This window comes from Rhamphochromis sp. 'chilingali' (assembly GCF_963969265.1).
Source record: "Rhamphochromis sp. 'chilingali' genome assembly, chromosome: 18".
NCBI lineage: Eukaryota > Metazoa > Chordata > Actinopteri > Cichliformes > Cichlidae > Rhamphochromis > Rhamphochromis sp. 'chilingali'.
This window is the reverse complement of record NC_137945.1, coordinates 12,423,045-12,445,392: the sequence shown is the minus strand read 5'-3', so window position 1 is coordinate 12,445,392 and position 22,348 is coordinate 12,423,045. Positions and strand designations below refer to the sequence as shown.

At 40.5% G+C, this 22,348-nt stretch overlaps 1 protein-coding gene and 1 long non-coding RNA gene across 3 annotated transcripts in view; both read left to right on the top strand.

Moving 5' to 3' along the window:
* Positions 1 to 12,104, top strand: part of scrib (scribble planar cell polarity protein) — a 78,745-nt gene extending 66,641 nt beyond the window's left edge. Inside the window, exons 34-43 of the mRNA XM_080864220.1 lie at positions 106 to 156; positions 2,163 to 2,322; positions 2,413 to 2,608; positions 2,691 to 2,780; positions 2,966 to 3,148; positions 4,511 to 4,650; positions 4,756 to 4,796; positions 5,315 to 5,389; positions 7,385 to 7,442; positions 11,310 to 12,104. Coding sequence (XP_080720346.1) covers positions 106 to 156; positions 2,163 to 2,322; positions 2,413 to 2,608; positions 2,691 to 2,780; positions 2,966 to 3,148; positions 4,511 to 4,650; positions 4,756 to 4,796; positions 5,315 to 5,389; positions 7,385 to 7,442; positions 11,310 to 11,437 — 1,122 coding nt within the window. The 3' untranslated portion in view covers positions 11,438 to 12,104. The remainder of the gene's footprint in view (positions 1 to 105; positions 157 to 2,162; positions 2,323 to 2,412; positions 2,609 to 2,690; positions 2,781 to 2,965; positions 3,149 to 4,510; positions 4,651 to 4,755; positions 4,797 to 5,314; positions 5,390 to 7,384; positions 7,443 to 11,309) is intronic.
* Positions 12,105 to 16,081: 3,977 nt separating this feature from the next.
* LOC308385745 lies at positions 16,082 to 19,299 on the top strand. 2 transcript variants are annotated; one of them, XR_013969619.1, is made up of 5 exons: positions 16,082 to 16,124; positions 16,474 to 16,512; positions 16,641 to 16,727; positions 18,437 to 18,520; positions 18,719 to 19,299. It is a non-coding gene; the product is annotated as an uncharacterized lncRNA (long non-coding RNA). The 2 variants fall into 2 exon arrangements; XR_013969620.1 differs by lacking the exon at positions 16,082 to 16,124 and having other exon boundaries at positions 16,484 to 16,727.
* The last annotated feature ends 3,049 nt before the right edge of the window (positions 19,300 to 22,348 follow it).

Here is a 22,348-nt window from a genome sequence, read left to right as displayed (position 1 = left end):
CTGTGTATCTGTTAATCGGTCTGCCTGTCCTCTGTAGTCATTTAAGTCCTGAGTCATTTTTGTGTCCTTCATGTTGCTAACACTCATTTCTTGCACTACCAACAGGACCTTTATGGCACAAGGAACAACTTCCAACCAAAGCAACCTTCTCCAGAGGTGAGTAAACATATCACAGGTGTCTGCTGTACCACGTTGACCAGAAAATAAAGACAGCAGTTGTTTCTAGACATTTAGTTTCTAAAAGTCCCCCTCTACAGTTTCATTATATTTGGGTCAATATGGTGTTTAAGATGTGAGTATTGAAGCTGTAGCTTTGCACATCTGCTCAAAGCGTGCTGCACTGATCATCTGGTGATGACCTGTGTGGCCTTTTCAGCCTGATTTGAACAACGAGGTGTTTGATGACACCGATGGTCGGGAGGGAGCTGGCGAGGGTCTGACCGGCAAGGTCTCCCCTCGGCAACCCCTCTTATCAGACCGTCGTGAGTATATGAGCTTTGCAGCAGTGCCGCGCCGCTCCACGCCTTCCATGGACCTGCAGGTACCCACCGCCTCCAACACAGCTAGAGCATCCCTGTGCTCATGTGCTTGGCTTGACCGGTGGTGGGGTCTGTGCTCCTACAGGTTGGAGACAACTATGCTACTTCTGTCAGGAATTGGGAGCGTCAGTTATTTGATGTGATGCAGCTTAATGGTGCTGGGTAATATTTTATGGCTGTTCTTTTTTCGTCCTCCTTGGTCTGAGATGCTTTTCTTGCATCTTTAACGACATCTTTTGACCTTCTTGCGAATGTCTCTGCAGCTTTAATTAGTCGGAATTAGTGCTGCGAGGACTTTCTATGTGTAGATGATCCTGCATTTAACATCTTCCCAGACACCAGAGGTTTTTTTTTTTGTTTGTTTTGTTTTCCTTGTGCTTTTGCGTTATCACAGAAAACGAACTCTAACATTTGTTCTGTTCAGCAGTAGGGCTGTGCGATATGACCAAAATCTCATATCCCGATATAAGAATTCTATCGTCTGATAACGATATAAATCACAAAAATTTAACATTTTCTGTAAATTATGTGAATCTCGGGCAGCTCGACTTGCGGGAAGTGTTTCCAGCTGCGCGTCATGTAGCTGGAGTCGAGTGTTTTAACCGATGCATGAAACTATACATTTTTTGACATAAGTTGTAACGGCCGCCGTTTTCTTTGTGAGTATTTATTACACGGCGTGCTGCGGGGAAAAGCCTGTTCTAACGTTTGAGTCTAAGGTCTAATTTTTAGCACCTGGCGGCTTTTTTAAAATTCTCATCCGTAAATAATCTGCTCTTTCACGTGATTTAGTTTATTTTGAAAAGCCTCAACGGGATCTTGAGCTTTATTGTGAAAGGTTTATGTGGAACATAAACAAGCGGACACGCGATGCTGTTACCGTCGTTGTTGCTAACGACAACGCATAAAAACAGGCGCTTGTCTGTCCGTAGTGTGGTTATATTAAATATAAGAGAAAGAGAGAACTTTACGAAATTAATATAGCCACTACAGTGACCATCAAAACGATGAAAAAATATTGCCGTAAAAAGTTTATTTTGCGACACCACCAAACAAACGATAGCGTAAAATGAAACGATAGATGTTTTTATATCGTCATCCGATATATATCGTTATATCGAACAGCCCTATTCAGCGGGATAATTTTCCACAAGTTGACACCACTGTTATGATTTTGAAGCATAAATGCAATTGCAACAACTTAAAGTGCAAACACGGGGTGGAAGAGAACTAAACCACAGCTGCATGACCTGAATTTCACCACAATCACTAACCTCCTGTGTTCATTGTAATAACTTTAAAAGTTCTTGTCGTCTCATTTAGCCACTTCTCTGTGGGATATTTACTGGGGTGTTGTATATTTTAGAATAAAATCTGTGGAACTGTGACGTTAACCAGACATCTTATTTCAAGCATCTAACCAAAAACCTTTATAGATTTAGAGACGAAGGAACCTGATGTGCAACAATGCTGACTCGTGCAGACTTCAGCATTCAATCTGCAGCACTATACGAATGTTATTATAATATAATTGCTTTTTCAGTAGGGAAAAATGCAAGCGCTCTAATTTCAGCATTTATCGCTTCTAATTTTGTTCATTTTGTCCTGATTTTGATGCCACAGAGCCCAGTATTTGGTGGTAAGCACAGCCCAGAGCAGCGCTCTTTCAGGGATAGACAGAAGTACTTTGAGATCGACGTGAAGCAACAGACGCCAGAAAAACCCAAGCCTCGAGTCTCCCTCGTCGGGGAGGATGACCTCAAGAAGATGAGGGAGGAAGAAGGTTTGTTTCCTGAGTGTCCTTCTTAGCCACATGCAGCTAAGGAATGTGTTCAAATCAGTGGAGTGTGTTTACATGATAATCTGTTACCAGAGAGGAAGTTTGAGCAGCGAGCGCGGGAGTACTTACTGGATGATGACGACGAGGATGAGGATGAGGAGGACCTGGCCAAGCAGGTGGCACAGATGAAGGCCACCGGAAAGGTGTTGCTGGATGGAGTGGAGTACAAAGTGGAGCCGGTGTCCACCCCATCGCAGCACTGCTCCACACCGCCAAACTACAGCTCAGGGTGAGAAGCTGTGTTAGACGAATCTATTTTTCTTTACACTTTCTTCCGCACACTGAAGACTAATTGTTCGTTTTGCATGAAGGCCTTCTTCAGTAGATGGCAAGGGAGACTCTCAGAGGAATTCATTGGAGGACAGCTTCAGGCTGGAGCAGAGGCCCAACTCAATGACTGGGTAATTACAACACACAGGACAACATGTTTACCTGCTGTTAGCCACTGATCACACTCCTCGCATCATCCTCCCAGTGCGGTGGTCAGTTTAAGCTGCAGAATTTTCAATTTCTCCCTCTGATGACTGAGTGGGTTCAGAGTTCAAAGCCTAGAAACCAAACTAACTGCACCCATCTATCCCATCAGTCTCGTCCCAGCCTACCCCGGGGAGTCAGCAGCTCCCATCCGAACAGCCAAAGCAGAGCGCAGACACCAAGAGAGACTTCGTATGCAGAGCCCCGAGCTGGCCGTGGCACCTGACAAGGACCTGTCCCCTGCAGAGAAACGAGCCCTGGAAGCCGAGAAGAGAGCAATGTGGAGGGCAGCACGGTAATACAACCATGCCACACGTTAAGCAAGGATAATAAAATAAGTAGAATGTAATGCTTTCAGGGCTAAACCTCGATTTGTGGATTTATTTCAGCAGTTTTTGAGTAACAGGAGACTTAACTTGGATGGTAACTTTGGAAGACGGCAGCATCCACACGCAAAGAAAAATGCGTACCGAAGGAAACCAAGGATCAGACCAGACTTTTATAGTTGCAAATTCTTTAGGGTTAGAGACACTTCTGTCCCACGTTTCCTGTTACAGTTTGTCAAGCTAGTAAATAAAAGGCTTCAAGAAGTTACTTTATGTCAAAGCAAACGTAAATTCTCGGTAGATTTAGTTTAGTGACTATCCTGCGTGTGTGGTCTGTCTCTGTCTCACTGTTACTGTGTCTAAAAATTGTCTTATTTATCATTTCTGGCTCTCCTACTTATATTGGTGTTTTACCTTCCATTCTTTGGTTTTCTTCTCTTTGTCTGTGTGCCTTTCTTCCTGTCCTCCACATTCCTCCGTCATCCTGGCGTACACTTTTTTTATTCCACTCCCTCCCTCTCTCTGTGACCTTGTGGGGCACAGGCCCTATGGCCTAGAGGAGGATGTTAGGCAGTATGAGCAGGACCTGGCTAAGAGGCTCTACCAGGCCCGAGTGAGGGCATCTCAGGGCACGGCCGCGGCACCCCAGCCCCCCACTTCCTCCTCTACCTCCTCCTCTGCAGCCTCCCAGCTCAGGTCTGCTCCTCGGCCCCGGCCGCCAGGGCCAGATGCACGGCATCGTGGGGTTGTGCTGGGGTGCTTTGATATTTGGGGTACTTTGCTAGAGGCCGAGTTCGGAAAGGTCCAAGCAAGCACTCGCAGCAACACTGACAGTGCTTCCGCTGCCTTTCCAGTGCCGTACTGCTTCTGCACGTCTCTGCTGTTTCTCATCTCCAGCTCCTTTTGGTTCCCGCCTCTCTTTTCTTTTCTCTGTCTTGTCTTCCACCCTCGTTCTGCAGAACTCTTCGTTTTCATTTGTGCCTTGCTGTTCTTTTTGTACTGTTACTAACACGCGATCCGCAGTAAGTACGCAAGCTTTCTGTGAGCTGAGGGTACGCCTACTAGCAGTAGGTGGTCCCTTTTCCTGGAGTGCATCCTTAATTTTTGCTTTGAAATTACATTTATTTTATTTTATTTTTTTTTAATCCCAGCAAACCAGGACAAGGAACACCCCAAAAATAGCAGTGATTGGCCTGCACCCACCCGTAGTGGTGTGCATATATGTGTGTGAGAGAGAGACGGTGTCAGTTTTTTGTCTCCCTATTTCTTAAAAGTTGGACTTTATTAAATGCCTTTGAATATTTTTTTGATTGCGGTCGTTCCTCCTGCAGAATGAAGTCTCTGGAGCAGGATGCACTGAAGGCTCAGATGGTCATCGCCAAGTCTCGGGACGGGAAGAAACGTGGGACACTAGATCAACTGACAGAGTCACCCTCGCCTGCACCAACACCCTCTCCCACTCCTATGGAGGGTAAGAAGCTGCTGCTAAAGGAAACTGTGTTTGTCTTTTCACCTAAAAAGCTCATTTTCCACCCTTTTTTTCTACCTGCTCAAGTACATTTCTTTGTCTGTTTAGCAGAGCTCAGTCCTCGAGGATTAACCTCGCCCGGCAGGCTGGTAAGATTTAATCCTGAATTTCAGTTTCTTATTGACTGATTTAATTGTTGTTTTTTTCCCCCACTTGCTAGTTTGTACTGACTTGGAGAGCTTGAGTCATCATAATATTTAAAAAAAAAAAAGCTGTAACACTTACTTTACAGTGTGATTTAATTGAATAAAGGAAACCGTCAGGCTCGTTTGTTCACAAGCTGGAAGAGGTACATTTGCATCAAAATACATTGACATGAATCCACCATCTTGCTCATTGCCACTCTATCCAATCAGAGCTGAAAACACACACACTGCTCTCCCATCAATGCCACAGCTGGCTGTTTAAATCACCCATTTGCCTCTCTGCCCTCCACTCTCCCTCTTCCATTTTATTCTGTCTTTTCCTCTTATTCCCTGACTTTTTCCCCTCTTCCGCTGTGTTTTCTCCTTTCTATACTTTGTCCCACTTCCTCCATTTTCCTCTCTTTTGTTTCCCTTATTTCCCCTCTTCTCCCTCTGCTCATTCCTGTTTGCTATCCTTCTAGTCCGTGTCAACAAAGAAGTTTGACTACCGACAGTTTGCTGCCATTCCTTCTTCCAAACCCGTATACGACATCCAGGTATTGGCTGCATGCCGATCTCCGGAGGCATCAAGCCTCCTCCTCCTCCCTCCCTCCCTTCCCTGGCTTTCCCGTGCTGCCTCTTCCGTCTAGTTTCTGTTAATCCGGAGGCCTCCCTGTGACTGCAGTCTAGGTTGTCGCTCAGTCATCGATCCGTGCTCTCTCTCCTATTCGTGGTGTGGCTCACTAACTCTCACCTGCACAATGAAGGCGGACTTTTAATCTAAATAACAGCACACCACATCAGCCTCCCTCCCTCCCTTCCTGCCTCACACCTGTGACTCACAAATGTAACAGCATCTTTAGCTGTATCCATTCACATCTATCTATCTCGCAGCCAACTAATCGGTCGCAAACATTAACGCTCAGCAGCTGCTGGGATGCAGAGAGGTCTTTGATCCCACTAACCTGGGTGGAAAACTCTGTATCTTATTCACTCTCACACTCACTGCCATCAGTTGTCTTGTTCCACGCATGGGTTGAACATCATGCAGAAGAATGACATGTCCTTCTTGACATTTCCTCTCATCTGCGCTCATCTCATCTCATCCGCTGATCTTCTGTGCTCTCAAGAGGATAACGGTTCCGTTTGTATCCGTCTGTTTGGGGAAGAGTTAATTTCCTCCCGTGTGGAGGAAGAGAGGGGAGAAGCAGGGGAATCTTGGTGTAGAGGTGGAGCAGCAGCGCTTGTTTGCAAGTGGTCGTTTATTTCTGAGTCGAATATCCGTCGTCTGTGACACCGCTGTCTGGGATTCTGGGATATTTATGGATATTACAAAAATTTTCAGTTTGTTTGTTTCCTGCACGGTCGTTTAAGCCTTCGGGGGTTTCCAAACCTATCTTTAATCTTCACAGAGAACAAATTATTCGCAGTTGTAGTTATTCCTTGACTTTATAGTGGCTGTGAACTGAACCCTCCACTGCAGTATATAATATATATATACTTAATATAAAGCAAATTCCAATTTTGAAGTGTCAGGCAATGATTTTTACCTTTTTTGAAACAAGATGTCACAGATGAGGGTTGGATCTGACAGGCCTATGCTCCCCACGTGCTCAGTGAGACTTTGCTGCCCACGACCTTGCAGACTGGGAACACCCGACAATAGCTGCAGTTTTAGAGATCCTCTGACCCAGTCGGTTAGCCAGCAAAATTTTGTCCTTTCAAACTCAAATCCTTACATTTGCCCATCTTTCCTGCTTCTATATCATAATGTTATCTCTGATCAGTGTATACTGTCTTCGATCCCTGCAGACAAATTCAGTAGCTTTTAAAATGAAATTTACATGATGTCTACGTCGCAGCTGTATTTAAGTCAAGCGTATTATCCGGCCGAACAGAAGAATGCGTTGTACACTGATTGGTTGAGTCCCCCGCCTCCTAAAGTGGAGTGGAGATATAAAGGGAAGCCTTCACAGCTCGTATCATGGAATAACTCCAACCACAGCTAAGTCTGTGTTTGTGCATCATCTGAAAAACGTCTGAGCCTGTCATGTGTGTCGGCTTCAGTTGAGTGACACATTAAATTCTTTGTGTAGAGTGAATAAATAGATAATTCACTTCCAAGCATGATCAATTTAATTCAAATTAAGCAACAGATGACTCCTTACAGTTCTGCTTGTTTTTTTTCTTTGTTTTTTCCCCGTTGTGCATCGATGCATTAGTGCTGTTTCTCTGTTTGTCCTCTCTTTTGTGGGTGTGTCCACCTGACACAAGAAACCTCGACGCCAATGACTTAATCGGCGCCCTCTTCTTTAACACGCCCGTTTCTCCTGGGGGGAGTAGTTGAGTAGATGTACTCTGGCTTTGTGGCTCTGACAGATTAGGAGCTTCAGTGCTGCCTGCTAAACTGCAGAGAGCAGCTGACATGTTTCCTGACAGTCTCCTACCTTGCCAGCCCCACTACTCACCTGGTGAAGGCTTCCCCTGGGCTACACGCTATTAAACCCCAGAGTCAGTCCCTGTTAATAAGAGTCTCTTTTTATTTCTTTCAGTCCCCAGACACAACTGACACAGACTTAAAGTTCATTGATGACGGCTCCAGTAACCCAGGTACGTGGTGCTGATTGTTATGCCCTGAACTGTACCAGAAACCTCATTTATTTGTATGCATGGGCTTCTTCCTGTTTCTGACTTTCAAAATAAAAGTCTTTGACACAGAGTGCAACTACTGTAGTAGCGGGAATTCTTGCTGATAAACAATGAAAAAAAGAGCTTATGTCAAAAAAATTTGGCAGATAACAAGATTTTAAAAAGTCTCGTCTTTGGATTTACTTCTAAGAAGAAAACTAAAATTTTAGAAAATAACTTCAAATAAGTAAAAATATTGAAACAATAACTCCAAACTTTTACTTATGAAACACAAAATGATTGTTTTCAGTGTCAGAAACAAGCTGCCTAACCAGTGTATTGAGCCACAGTAAGAAATCAGCTGTAAGATAAAAGCAGACTTCTTTGAGGTATCAAGCAAAATATATAGTTTTTATTTCTGTATAACAAAGATATTGATGTGACTAGGGATGGGTACCGGTGTTCTGACATAAACGGTAGTAACCAGACCGAAAAGCAGCGCACATTTCGGTGCTTTTTTTTCCTGAGCTGTGATACACTTTAGATTCTAGCCAATCATTTTACGTTTCCGAGGATAGTGGGCGGGGCCAGGTACGTACGTTCTTTTAGAGCAGAGCTACAGATTAAAAATGTCCAAGGCGAAGCGGTCAAAAGTCTGGCTGTACTTCACAGCAAAATATGCAAACTCAGCAGCCTGCAACAAGTGCTTTAAGCTGATACTGTGATACTGTGCAAAGGAGGTAACACCTCAAATCTGATGAAACACCTGGCGACGCATAGCGTTTTTTTTTTTTTTTTTTTTAAAGCCGAGAAATGCGCCGTATTTGATAGCTTGCAGCGAGACCTCACACCGAGCACATCTACTGTGCGTGGGTTGCCTGTTATCGGACCCGGAGTTAGCAACATCCCCCAAAAACCCGAAGAGGAGAGTCCTGGCCCGTAGCCTGCCAGTGTAGCAGAAATGATGACGGATGATGATGCAGCAGCAGCCGTTCTTCTCTGCGTGAGTAGCTTAATGTTGTTCGTGTGTAATTTACGTTGAGTAGGCTAACCACGTTATTACATTAATGCATGTAAGGTGAACTAGCAAACATCATCATAGCTACATGCGGCTGTCTTCTTGTTTGATGGCAGATACTCCCTTCACCCTGGCCTAAAAGGCTAAAATGACCAAAGAAAAAGTGGAAAACAGTTAAACATGAGAGGTTTTTGGACAAAGTTTGTGTTTTTTCCATTGTTTAAGCACTGCTTCCAGCCAAGAGTGATACCATATATGCCCCATAGCTGCAGAAAAGGCTAGCATTGTTATCTTTTTACAAAAAAACAGCTGAACATGAGAGGTTTTTGGACCAATTTTGTGTTCTCCATTCTTTAAGCACCGGCACCGTTTCAAAAGTACCGGTTTGGCACCGGTATCGGATAAAACCTAAACTATACCCATCCCTAGATGTGACCGTAATATTCTGATGTCACATAATGATAGTACAGTCATTTTAATCCAACACCGCCAAGAAAACGTGGCAGGAAACTTCTCACATGTGTAGAACAAATAATGGTTTCTGGTACAGATGGAGTATACACTCCTGCTTTTATTTTATTTTATTTTATTTTTTGGTTTCACTTAAAAATCAAAATTAAAAAAAGCTTCACAAACAGGTGAAGTGATAGGAAAAGGAAGTTGTACCTCAACCTCTTCTATCCCCTTTGATTCAGGTGCCTACCTGGGATAAGCGGCTCCTATTGGTAGGATCCTGTGTGCATGTGTTTGTCGCTCTGTGTGTGTGTGTGTGTGTGTGTGTGTGTGTGTGTGTGTGTGTGTGTGTATGCGAGGAGCGTTTGTCGGGGTGTGTGTCGGGTTGTACATTTACACTCTAACCTGCTGTTTGTGTGGCACAGTTGGGGGTTTGGGTATAAGATGGGTGTGTCCACCTGGGTTTGCTTTGCCATCTGCTCCCCACCAGACAGGAAGCAGCTACTGATTCAAAGGGACGTTTTATGTGTAAAGGATCAGTTTAACCACAGTCCTTTGATTTGTGCATGGATTTGTTTTAAATATAAAGACGTGCACCAGAGAAACCACATGTGTGCGCTAAAATCTAATCAGAAACTTATTCGCTTTATTTTGAAAGCATGATTTGCTTATTAAAACTGAGTAAGTACAGTTGTGGTCAGAAGTTTACGGTCATCATGGCCATGAGTGTCTTGGTAATTTAGGTTTATAATTATTTCTTTGAACTGTTTTTTTTTTTTTCTGGGGTGGAATGATAACATCTATCTTTAATTACTTTAAAAAACAAGAACCGGGTGCATAAGTTTGAATTTATTTAGCCTTTTTTCTAGTCCACACAGGGTGAAATGTATACATAGATATAATATAACCACTAATATTTGGTTAAATGTCCCTTATTTGACCACTCTTTGAATTGTTTGGTAAATTGGTTTGTTTCTGGCTTTAACCTGGCTTTAAAAGCAGGATTGCGGTCAGGTCTTTGGGTAGACCAGTGGTGTCCAAACCCAGGCCTCGGGGGCCGGTGTCCTGCAGGTTTTAGATGTGTCCTTAATTCATCACAGCTGATTTAAATGGCTAAATTACCTCCTCAACATGTCTTAAAGTTCTCCAGAGGCCTGGTAATGAAATACTCATTTGATTCAGGTGTGTAGACCCAGGGTGAGATCTAAAACCTGCAGGACACCGTCCCTCGAGGCCTGGCGTTGGCCGAGCCTGGGTTAGGCCGTTTCGAGAAATTTAATGTTAGCTGCCTTTATCCACTCCTAAATCAGTTGTGGATCGGGATCATTGTCCTGCTGGAACATCCAAGTTTTATCCTATTCCATCCACTTTGTGCAATGTACCAGTACCACCAGTAGCAAAACAGCCCCAGAGCATAATGCTACCACCACCATACTCGATGGCTGAAAGCTGCACATTTACTCCTCTTATTATTGTGGACAAATAGCTCAGTCTTTGTCTCGACTGGCCATCAAACTTTTCTCCAGAAGGCATTTGGTTTGTCCAAGAGGGCAACTCCAAATTTGAGTCGAGTTTGAAGGTGTCAGTTTTGGAGCAGGGGCTTCTTTCGCGGTCGGCACCCACTCGGTCCATGGCGATTTAAAACCGGCTTCACTGTGGACACTGGTGCTGGTTTGGGTCTCCAGTGTTAGTATGTGTCAATCCAATGAGTGCTGTCAAACAAGCTTTTTATTCTGCAAAGAGAAACTACCAGCAGCACTTAGTCATGATGACTAACTAGAAGTGACCCTGCCTTGTCAATTTAAAAGACTAATTGTTGGACCTATACGATCATTCCACCTTGCAAAAAAAGAAGTTCAAAGAAACCACCTGAAACTACTACGACATTTACGCCCACGACGAGTGTACGTAAACATCTCACCACAACTGTGTTCATTGCTTTTATTCTCCTGCTCAGCTGGCTCAGCAAAGCTTTGGCCTACCTCTTTGCCCTGCAGATGCACACATGTAAAAACTCAGCTACATGATGGTTATGTGCTTCCTTTGTTTGTTTGTTTTTAATTTACATGATCAGCAGGACCAGTCACTATAGTAGAGAAGTGAAGGGATGTTTAAAACAAGGACTTGGCAGTGAAAACACTTAAGAAATACTGAAGTCATTGGTTTGAGTTTAGCACAGAAACTGGACGCATCTGTTTCCTGCTCGTTTCCAGCTGCTGCTCTAAATGTGGGGTGTCTCTCGCAGGGTCACGGGATTCACAGGGATCTTCTGTCCTGTCGCTCTGATCTTTTCTGCAGCAGATACTGTCACAAGAAAAGATGAGAAATTGCAGCAGCTCAAATGCATTTTCTCTCTCTTTTCTTTTTTCCCCTCCCAGGAACCGCCGCGAGCCCCGACGTCACCCCGCTGCCTGCCACCTCCGCCCTGGAGGAGATGGCTCTGTACAGCAACAAGCGCAAACTGAGGCAGGGCCGCCGCAGCCTGGAAACTGCTGTGCCCACATAACACCTCACCCACTGAAGAAAAACCCTGCAGACGTCACGCAAACATACACAACTTCACAAACACTGTGGAGCACTGGCCTCAGAGGGGCGTGCGTCCACAGGAGGTGCAGATTCACCAAACACTACACATGCTGTCAGTAGAGCGAGATTTACTCTGCCGTATGTAACCACTGTAAAGTCTGCGACGCTGATAGTTGCCACACAGACACTTAGAGCCCGCGTGCCAGTCTTGCCTTTCCAGTCTGAGGGCCAGTTGCTCGACGGCCCCTCAGCGGCAAGAAAGCGCTAGCGTTGTTAGCTAGGGTTGCTACTTATTTTTTTATTTCTTTCCATTTAGCATTCAGTTTGCCTCGTAGAATCAGATCTATTTTAACTAGAGATCAAAGCTTTTAGGGGTTTTTTAAATTTTAATTTCTAAGCCTTCAGTGATTTTTGATGCTTTTAAACAAAACATACTGGAAGACAAACGCAGAAAAGAAATGGGTCATAGCTATACTAACTTCTTGAGAGACATTCATAGGCTTTCAGTGTTTTCTTCGGCCGACAGGAGTGTGTATGTGTATATATATATACATACACACACATATGTATATTAAACGAGTAGGGAACATCCTGCTACCTTCACTGTCACAAAATGTGGTGAGCTTTTTTTTTTTTTTTTTTTTTTTAAAGAGTACATATCATTTTTGCACTGCCACTGGTCCGCCTTTTAAAGAACTTATTCCTTCACCCTATCCCGGCCTGGAGGCCAGCTGATAATGCGACTCGCCATCTGTTAATGAGTCACAAAATCACAGCTTTCAGCCCATTATTTGCATATCACTTCATTTTATGTTCGCTTTTAACTCATCAGTTTTGTTCGCGACAGCCATATTTACAAATTCAATTGCCTAAGTTGTTTCAAATCCACTTCACAGGGCCTTTAGCAATGTCACATTCCTCTGTAGAGAGTATGACTGACTACAATGGAGGAAGCAGCATGGAGCAGGCAGTTTGGGAGCATGCATTTTGGCATCATTTTAATATTAATGGTACTTATCCTGCCCTGTTAAGGGTAATAGTTGTTTGTTTTTTTAAATCAATGTGAATCACCACTTTCCTTGCGTTATGAGGTTTGCCACAGTGATGTGAAGGTAGCAGGTGTGTGTTTTTGTTGTTTTTATTTTTTTGTTGTTTGTTTTTTTTCTGTCTATGGTTAATTTAAATCTGACGCCACTGAAAATCATTTATCGTGTGAATAATGTACAAATACTGAGAGGAAAAGCAAAATTTGGGGTGTGAAACTGAGCCAGTCTTGGACCTACACTAAACACGTGGACTGCTGATGCATCTGGGTTCAGGCAGGCTTGGCGCTGGGATGCTCTCTGCATGTATATTGGTTTGCTAATGGGAGAGGCCTGAGAGGCAGAACCGGTTAGTCCCTCTCAAGACATGGATCTCACTCAGACTCTTCAGCTTACAGCTCGACACAGTGTCAGTGACGGGTATTTCTGCAGAATCACAGCATCGTAGCATTTTGTGTTAATTTAATGTAGTGTCTTCTAATTAAAGCTTTCCGTGTTGCTCTCACTGACTGAAATTCAGTTTGATAACATTCGCAACAGCTAATATCTTTAAAAAAAATCTTTTAGTAGATAAAACTTTTTTTCCAGATGGGGTTCACTACATTTTTGATGCAGTGTTTCGAGTTTCTGTGTTTAATTCTTTTCGTCTTGAGTTCTCTTCGGGGGCTTTTACTTGCCAATAGGCTGGAGGGGAAAAGGGTCTCATGTCCTAGGGTTGAGGGTTATAGCTCATACAAGACTGTAACTAGTGAATTTGTACAACCAAAGAAGTCTATTTTGTGGTTCAGGAATAATAAATTTTACTTTCCATGTAAAAAGCTGACTGACTCTGTCGTGTGTTGTGTGCTGGGTTAACATACAAGAAGAACAAAGAACAGGCAAGAGGCTGCAAGACACTAAAATGTGTAATGATGTTAGGAAAACATATGAGACATGAGCAGAACCATAAAGTAGAGGGCACGGCTTGTGAGAGATGATGGCCAAATTTTCAGCTTTATTTATATATCACCAAACTACAACAGCAGTGATATCAAGGTGCTTTATATTGTAAGGTAAAGACCTTGCAATAATCCAGAGAAAACCTTAAAAATCAACGCTCCCCTATGACCAAACAATTGGTGATAACGTGAAGAAAAAACTCCATTTTAACAGGAAGACACCTCTGCCAGAACCTGGCTCAGGGAGGGGCCATGACCAGCTGGGGTGATGGGAGGAAGACGGGATAAAGATGGCTGTGGCAGACAGCCAGAGATTAATAATAACTAATGATAAAATCAGTGGTGTAGTTAGTGAAGAAGAAACGGTGCATGATGGGAAGTCCCCAGCACTCTAGACCTATTGCATCATAACTAAGGGACGGTTTAGGGTCACCTGATCCAGCCCTAACTATATGCTTTATCTGAAAGGAAAGTCTTGAGTCTAATCTTAAAAGTGGAGGGTGTCTGACTCCCTAATCCGAACTGGGAGCTGGGCCCACAGAAGAAGGGACTGAAAGCTCAGCGTCCCATTCTACTTTTAAAAACTCTACGAACTACAAGTAAACCAGCAGCCTGAGAGCGAAGTGCTCTGCTGGGGTGATACGGGACTAAAAGGCCTATAAGATGAGATTGGGCCTGATTATTTAACACCTTGTATGTGATTAGAGAGATTTTACATTTACTTTGGGATTTAACAGGGAGCTGATGAAGAGAAGCCAGATTGGGAGAAATACGGTAAGTGTGCTTATTTGCACAGAACTGGCAGATGGATGCTGCCTGCCGAACAGTCTTGTGAAAGCTTGCAAAGAGTGCAGTAATGTTAATGGGTTCATATCACTAACTATATGAACAAAATGACTAAAGGCTGCAAGTTTAGCTCGCCCAGTTGAGCAGGTGGTTCACCACATGGCTCGATGCAGAGACCAGGTGTCAAGTCTGACCACGGGCCCTTTGCTGTGTCTCTCTTCCTGCAAATGCTTTTTTTGTGTCTATTTGTCACTATTCTGTCTAAAGATGGACATGTGTGTAATTGGATAAGAATCTGGCTGTCAGATGGATGCAGATCCAGAGTTCAGGTCTCTGGAGAAGACATCAGAGTCTAGCTCCACTTTACTCAGGTTTATCATTAGGCTAGCTTACATGAACAGATCATATCAAGTTAAATATCAATTTTCATGTTATTTGAAAACAAAAATGCCTGGTTGAGCCTCCTGTGGTGGGTTAAAGGGAAGAACAAATTCCCCAGTGGTGAAATCTCTCTCAAATCAGTATTGCAAGAAAAAGAATCATTCATTGTTGCTTTATTAATGTTTCATTATACATGAAGCTGAATTTTTTTTTTTTATCTTTTAGCATTTTTAATGTAATTAGAATTTTAGTTTCCAGTCCTGAATCTTCAGTTTTTATTGTAATCCAGCTGTGACTGTAACAACGCATTTAAGTGCATTTTTCTGTGTTTGATATAAAGTTGCTATCACTTTTTTCTTCTCTTTAAACTCTACTTCCCATCCTGTTAGTCCTACTTTTGCACATGAAAAATGTTAAATACAAGTAATTCAATAATTATAATTTTCAGTTGTTCTGTGGAAGAGGTTAGCTTTTTGATTATTTGTAGGAATAATCAATCACTGGTATGAGTTTTCTTATTAAAGTGCACCCTCCTCTTACTTCAGGTGCCGAACCAAAGCAGTGAAAATGCTGTTGAGCAAGTAGGTGGACTAAAATTTCAGAAAGCAAACTAATGATTAATATACGTCGGAGTTTTGTGGGAGAAAAATATGTTAACGTACAAGAGACTGAAGATTAATCAGCTGCAGAAAAAGATACAGAAGACAACCAGCTGTCAAAACAGGAAAGCAGTTTGACTAACAAACTCAAACTTGACATAGAGAGCGTCACGAGGGAAGGCGAGGAAAGTTGAGACTTTAACCTACAAGTGAAACCATAAATTCAAATTCCTCTTACTGGGACTGCAAAGCCGACATCGTGCACACAGGTGGCTGACTTGTTTTTAAGATGAGGGGACTCACACTGCTTATGGTGGGAATTATTCTGGCTGCACTGACAGATCTGCCTTTGACAGACTTTTCATTTGCAGAGGTAAGAAAAAAAGTACTAAATGCCACCGTTCTGTAAGGTAGTGCAAATACAATCATTTTTATATCATTGCAAAATCAATTATGCTCATTCAAAGTTTTTACTCAGTTTAAATGTCTATTAAGATAAATATTAATTAAGTATTGTTGCTCAATACTGCAAACAAATACACAGCGAACTAATGCATTTAATCACTCCTGCAAGCTTAATAATGAAAATATATAAATAATTAAACAAATGTGTAATCGCTGCTTGGTTTTGGGTCTAAATATTTTCTAAATAATATGTTTTTAGATCTAAATATTTTCTGTTTTTTAGATGATAAATGTGTGCTTGATCACATTATGTCAGTTAAGTGACAGAAATCGATTTTTTAAGGCTCATTCTGTTATGCATTGAAATGTTTAAGACAAAAAAAGTCCTTTACATGATCTGCCAAATGGAAGTGAACATGTTATAACTAAAGCTGCTTTAAATATATATTTTTTAGGCTGGATATTTATCTATTAGGCCAATGGAAGGTACAAACGGGACGTCCAACTCAACAGAGGTGTGTGAACTTTGAGTGTTTCATGTTTTAATCTGTTTAGGTGAGACTTAAAATCAAATTAGATTTTGACAAATATAAGCAGTGCTGCTCAAATATGAGTAGAATTCTTACTTTAATTATTCTCAGTAAAAATGTCTTTGTTATGGGATTTTTTTTCAATTATATAATCATAGTTTTCAATTGTAAAGTGTGCTAATTGCTGCTATTTCTAAGGGACGGGTTAGGTTTTGATTATTTTTCTGTTTTATTTGAAGTCCAAAGTCGACGACCTTGCAGGAATAAACAAACACATGATTACAAGCATTGGAACCTGTTTCCTCATTAAAGTTCAAATGTGCTCTTATTTTAGCCACAAGAGGAAACCACAGAAAATAAAGCTGTTGTGCAGGTAGGTTTCATAAAGCAAAGTAAGGACTGACACGTGAAAAGTGTTGAAATGCAAGAGGATGAAGATGCATTTATCATCTTACTCACATTAACCTAAAGTTTGGCTGACTTCCTTTTTAATCCCATCAGTGGAACGGCACCATTAGGCCAGTGGAAAGTGATTTTGGGTTCCCTCCTACAGAGCCCCTCGAACAAAGCCCCCAGAAGGACACCAAAGTAAGAAACTGCAGAAAAATAAAGACCTTTAAGTCATGTTAAAGTTTGAAAAACTTTATTTTATTTAGTCTTTTGAAAAACATTATTTTAATTAAAAAACAAACAAACAAAAGCTTTAATGTTTACCACAGAAATGTGAAGGCAGTTTCTCCAGCTCCAAAGTCCAAAATCCAAATGAAGCCTTTTTATTTTTGTTCCTGTTAAACAGGAGTTTTTCCCAATGTCGCCAAAGCACTTGCTCATAGGGGGTCGTGTAATTGTTGGGGTTTTCTCTGTTGTATTATTGTAGGGACTACCTTACAATATAAAATGCCCTGAGGTGACTGTTATTGTGATTTGGTGCTGTATAAATAAACTAAATTGACTTTGCTTTGAACAACAACAACTGACAATCTAAAGACGTTCACACAGAGCAGTTTATTTTGTGTTTTTCCTTGTCATTGTCATTACAGTAAATCTTAACTTCTTAGTGTGAGCAGTTGCTGCTTTTCTTTTTGAAATATGACAGAAAACCAAACAACTTGGTGTTTTATTGGTTTAAGACACAACCATGAAAATGTGGAACCAAAAAAATCACAGTACTGCTTTACATTACCAATACCTGCTTACACTCTGCATACACTACTACGTACTATGAATACAAGACAATGTACTGTTTTCAAACAAAGGAATATAATATTTACAGAAACTTAAACTTAAAAAAGTCATTATTGGAGGGGACGCCCATGAGAGCAACCAGCCTCACCAAATTAACATCTGCCCTGTTGTTGAGAATAAAACAGACTTTGGGCAGGTAAGCAAACAAATTTGAACTTTGATGTTAAACAAGAGCTGAAGTAAAACAGCCTCCACCTACAAACACATGCATCATAAAACAGGCGTAAGCGCTCACTGGAAGCTGATTACAAAATGAGAGGACTCACACTGCTCTGTTTGGTGGGACTTATTCTCACAGCTTCGGTAAGAAAATATATCACTGTTTGATGTTCACAGATATGTTGAAAGCTTATAACAAATGACAGTCTACATAAATATTTATTTAGACATATTTATCATCACGAATCAGCTGAAGTGTGTCTCATGCTGCTGCTGACTCACTGAGATTAACTGTATCATTATTTTGCTGTGTTGTTTGATTTGAAATGATCTTCAAACATGGAGTGAAAAACATTATTTTAAAAAAGAGGCAGAAATTAAAACCTCCAGCGCTGCGTTTTGGCTTCATATTGTAGGATTTTATGAAAGTGTTCTGAAAGTTTTATCCATTCTAATTTCAGCTGCATGAAGGAAGCACAGCACCAGCAGAGAATAGGCCTTGAAATACCAAGAAAATAAACAGATCTATGACTTGCTTCAGAGTTGATCATCTATTACTAAGTAAAATTAGACTAATATTCATTTTTAATATTTTGTAATATTTATATTTAAGATCATTCAATCATCCGCATCAACATTTACTTTGTGTCGGCAAATATCTACACAAATTGTGTGAATTCTGTTTTATGTTGACTCCTAAAAGCATTTTTACTAACACAACAAGCTCAAACTGCTTATTTCAATTTTATGCTACAGTGACACAGATGTGCTGTATATTAGTGTAACCTTAAAACTTGACTTAGAATTTCTTTGTCTTTACATAATTATTTATATGCATATTTCATGTATAATTGTATATTATTGTATATTATATTTTATTTCAATGTTGATAGCAAACTGAGTTGTGCCATGGGTGCTGGAGTCCCCTTGAAGGTACACGTGATGAAACTGAATAAGCCGAGGGAAATGACACACAGGTAAAAAACCATTGACAACACTATATTTACACATCTATAATTTGTCATAATTTCACGTAAAAGAAAATTATCAAAGTGCCTTGAAAAATTGTATTTTAAAACAAATGTCTTAAAAAAAGATAGAAACCTGTCCATAGGTGTGATTTTGTGACAGTTAAGTGAAATCATTAGATTTTTTCCCCTCTGTGTAATTTACAGACCGTTCATCAGAACATTTCAGTGGAAGCAACAGTGGACGACCGTGATTCTGCTCATGTTACTGTCTTACCTAAATAATCATTAAAAGTCTGTTGTGAGAAAAGTTTCCTTTATTTGTTAAGTGTCTCTTATTTGTTGTTATGTGCTTTTTCCAAGGTCATTTAGAAACGTAGAGCTGGAACTTTTGACAAATTATCTGCCAGACACACAAAAAAACACCTATTCTGACAAAATGAGACAACACGGGAATTAATTATCGAGGGGAGACACAAATGAAGACAAAAAGAACATTTTCTTTAAAGAGACGGTAAATTTCCAAAACTAACTTCATCACATTTTACTAACACAAAGGCAGTGGCTGCTTATTTCAGGCCTGTTATAACAAATGCACGTGAGCTGACGTGTGCCATCGTTGCTATGAACTCCTAACTGTATTTAATGATCATACTTTGTCCTGCTGCTTTTTTAATAAACAAATAAAAACAGTTCCTGATAAACTAACTCGACATCCTGTTACGGGCATTTTTCTTAATAATTAACATTGAGAAAAATTACAAATAAAATAAGCTTTTTCTTTTAAATATGGCATTTTACGAAAGAGAGAACAGCGGATTCATAAGTATGTGGAAGAGTCTGAATTACATTAATAACAAATTCAGTTTTGAAGAGAATAAAGCAGACTTTTTTTTCATTTGCTAACAAACAAAGTTGAACTTTGATGTTAAACAAGAGTTGAAGTCAAAGAGGCTTCACCTACAAACACTTGGATTATAAAACAGTTTGAAGTGCAGACAGGAGGCCGATCACATCCGAGGTGAGACGACTCGCACTGCGCTGTTAGGTGGGATTTACTCTCACAGCTTCAGTTAAACAAAACAAAACATCATACTGGCAAATTAGCCAAATTTTTAAAACCTTTTCTGCTGGTTTCAATAAAACTTCTATCATACAAAGTGTGAATATGTGTAATGAGTGTAGGGAAATTTTAGCTTCACAGATCAAATACTATAGCTTGAAATTTTCACTGGTCTTATCAGGATCTTTCATTTGGGACAGATACATTAAAACTAGTGAACTAGTTTACTAGTTAATTCTTAACTAGTTTTTGACTTGTTAAGTCCAGCAAGTCCTACAAACTCCCATTTTTGAGCAAACACTAATAAAAAAACTGTCATTTATTGTCTTTTTAAATTTCTTAATGGTTTCTGGTTGAATTTTACAACTGCAAAACAAAGCATACTTAGTCATAAAAAGTAAGAAAACACCAAATTCATTCAACTTTCATGTTGGATTGATCAAATTTGAGCCGTTGCACCACAAAACAAAAACATCAGTATAAAGTTTAATCCGATGGTACTCTAATATGTGAAGCTAAAATCTTCCAGCAATCATTATATATGTATTTATTTCTTCGTGGTTTCATTGTAGGACTGTTGTTTAACTACCAGATAAACGAGACTGCAGATTTAAACTTAGGCTTGATATAAATGTATTTTTCTACCATAAATCAGCTGGAGTGTTTCTCACACACTGTTGTTAAAAAACAAAAAAACCCAGCACTGAACTTGAATTTGTATATCTTTATTACATTTGAGGGTTAGCACCTGAGTACTGCATCTAAAATGAGCAAATTCAACAAAATAGAGTAACTTTGACTGTATCTGTGTAAAGTAACCAGTTCTTGAAACATTATGATCTATAACATCCATCACAGGTTTCCACTTTCCACTTTTCTCTATGTAAATGTGATTAAAATGTATCATTTGACAGGGATTAGGCAGTTTTACATAAGTCAAGTACTAATGAAACAGATGTACAGAGAGGTTATAGCAGTGAGGTCAAACTCGTTTCACACTGACGGCCACGAACAGTCCACCATGACTTGAGTGGGCCAGACGAGTGAAACTCCACTTTCTGTCCGTGTAAAGGTGTTTAACTCCACATTTAATCCCTGAGATATCGTACAATAAGATAAAGATCTGCAAGTTCAACACCACATCTCAGTGTTTCTATGATAAATGTGTAAAATTACAGTTGTGGTGCAGCTCACTGCCCAGAGTGTCTGATGTTTGTACAACATAGAGTTTCATGGATGAAAATTTTCTTTCTTTTTTTATGTCATAATGGTAGACAGTGAAAAACACTGTCTACACTTTTCTGTCATTTAACTATTTATCTATTACTTAACTTCTTTGGTGTAGAATGAACGGCTGTTATCAGCAGGAAAAGCTGTCCAACGATTTATGCACTTCCTCATATTTTCTGCAGTGTTTGCCTGGCCGATTCTGGCCCCCGGGCCTTATTTTTGACACCTTTGGGTTATAGCAGAATATATAAGGTGTCTGTCTCCCTGCTTGTTACAAAATGACACCTTCAATACAAAATAAACCGACTGGGTGCACGAGGACAGGATGAGGCAATCAGGAAGTAAGAATACATTTTTAAAAATGCATAAATATTATCAGCCTTTTCTTGTAAACGTCAGGTGTCACAGGGGATGTTTAAATCTTCACTGCTGTTGAAACGTCTAAATTAAACTAAAAATGTTGTTTTCTGAAGAATAAAGCAGACTTTGTGAGCGCAAACATATTTACATTTGCTAACAAACACAGTTGAACTTTGATGTTAAACAAGCGCTGAAGTGAAAGAGTCTCCACCTACAAACACTTGCATTATAAAACAGGAGGTCTGTGTGCAGACAGGAGGCCGATCACATCCACGATGAGAGGACTCGCACTGCTCTGTTTGGTGGGATTTATTCTCACAGCTTCGGTAAGAAAATATCATGCACCTGTTTGATGTTCATGGATTTCCTGAAAGAATTAACAGTCTCACTGAGTTTATAACAAGTGATAATCTACATAAATGTTTAGATTTCATCTTTAACATTGTAGGACTGTTGTTAGTTAGTTAGTCCAGTATGTTTTTAATTTCTGTTTATTTATTTTGACCAAGAATCAGCTGGAGTGTGTCTCATGCTGCTGACTCGCTGAGATTAATTGATTAATGCTGCTTTGTTTGCTTTGAAATGTCAATGACCTTCCAGCACTGAGGGGAAAAAGGCAAAAATAAAAACCTCCAACACTTAAATCTGTATATTGTTATTCTATTAAAGCGTTTTCCATTTTCTTTTCAGCTGCATGAAGGAGGCGCAGCACCATCATCGGATGTAAGTTAGAAAAACAAAAAAACAACCTGTTGACACGAGTGGCATTATTCACCAGTAATTATAACATTATAATATTATATATAAATGTGTGTGTGTTTATTTTTTTTACTTTAGAATGCTGGCAGCTGGCATCCTCTTGAAAGCACTGGCAATTTTCCAACTGCTCCAACTCGTGTAGTAAGTAACGCCACAAAAATAAGCAATATTTATATGTCCGTGCGTGTCCTGCAAGGTGTAAAATGATAAAAAGTATCAAATTATTTGTTTATTTGTGCAGGTTATATTTTATTTAGATGTTGGGGAAGGGTTGGGTTTAAAGATCTGTAACTAATGTAATCCAACATATTTCAGAACGGGACCTTGCATCCAAATAATTCTACTCGTGCTGGAAATGCCACAGAGGTAAAACACCATCAGCACAGCTTTTATGAAGTCTGACAACAGCATTTAATTTGAAATAG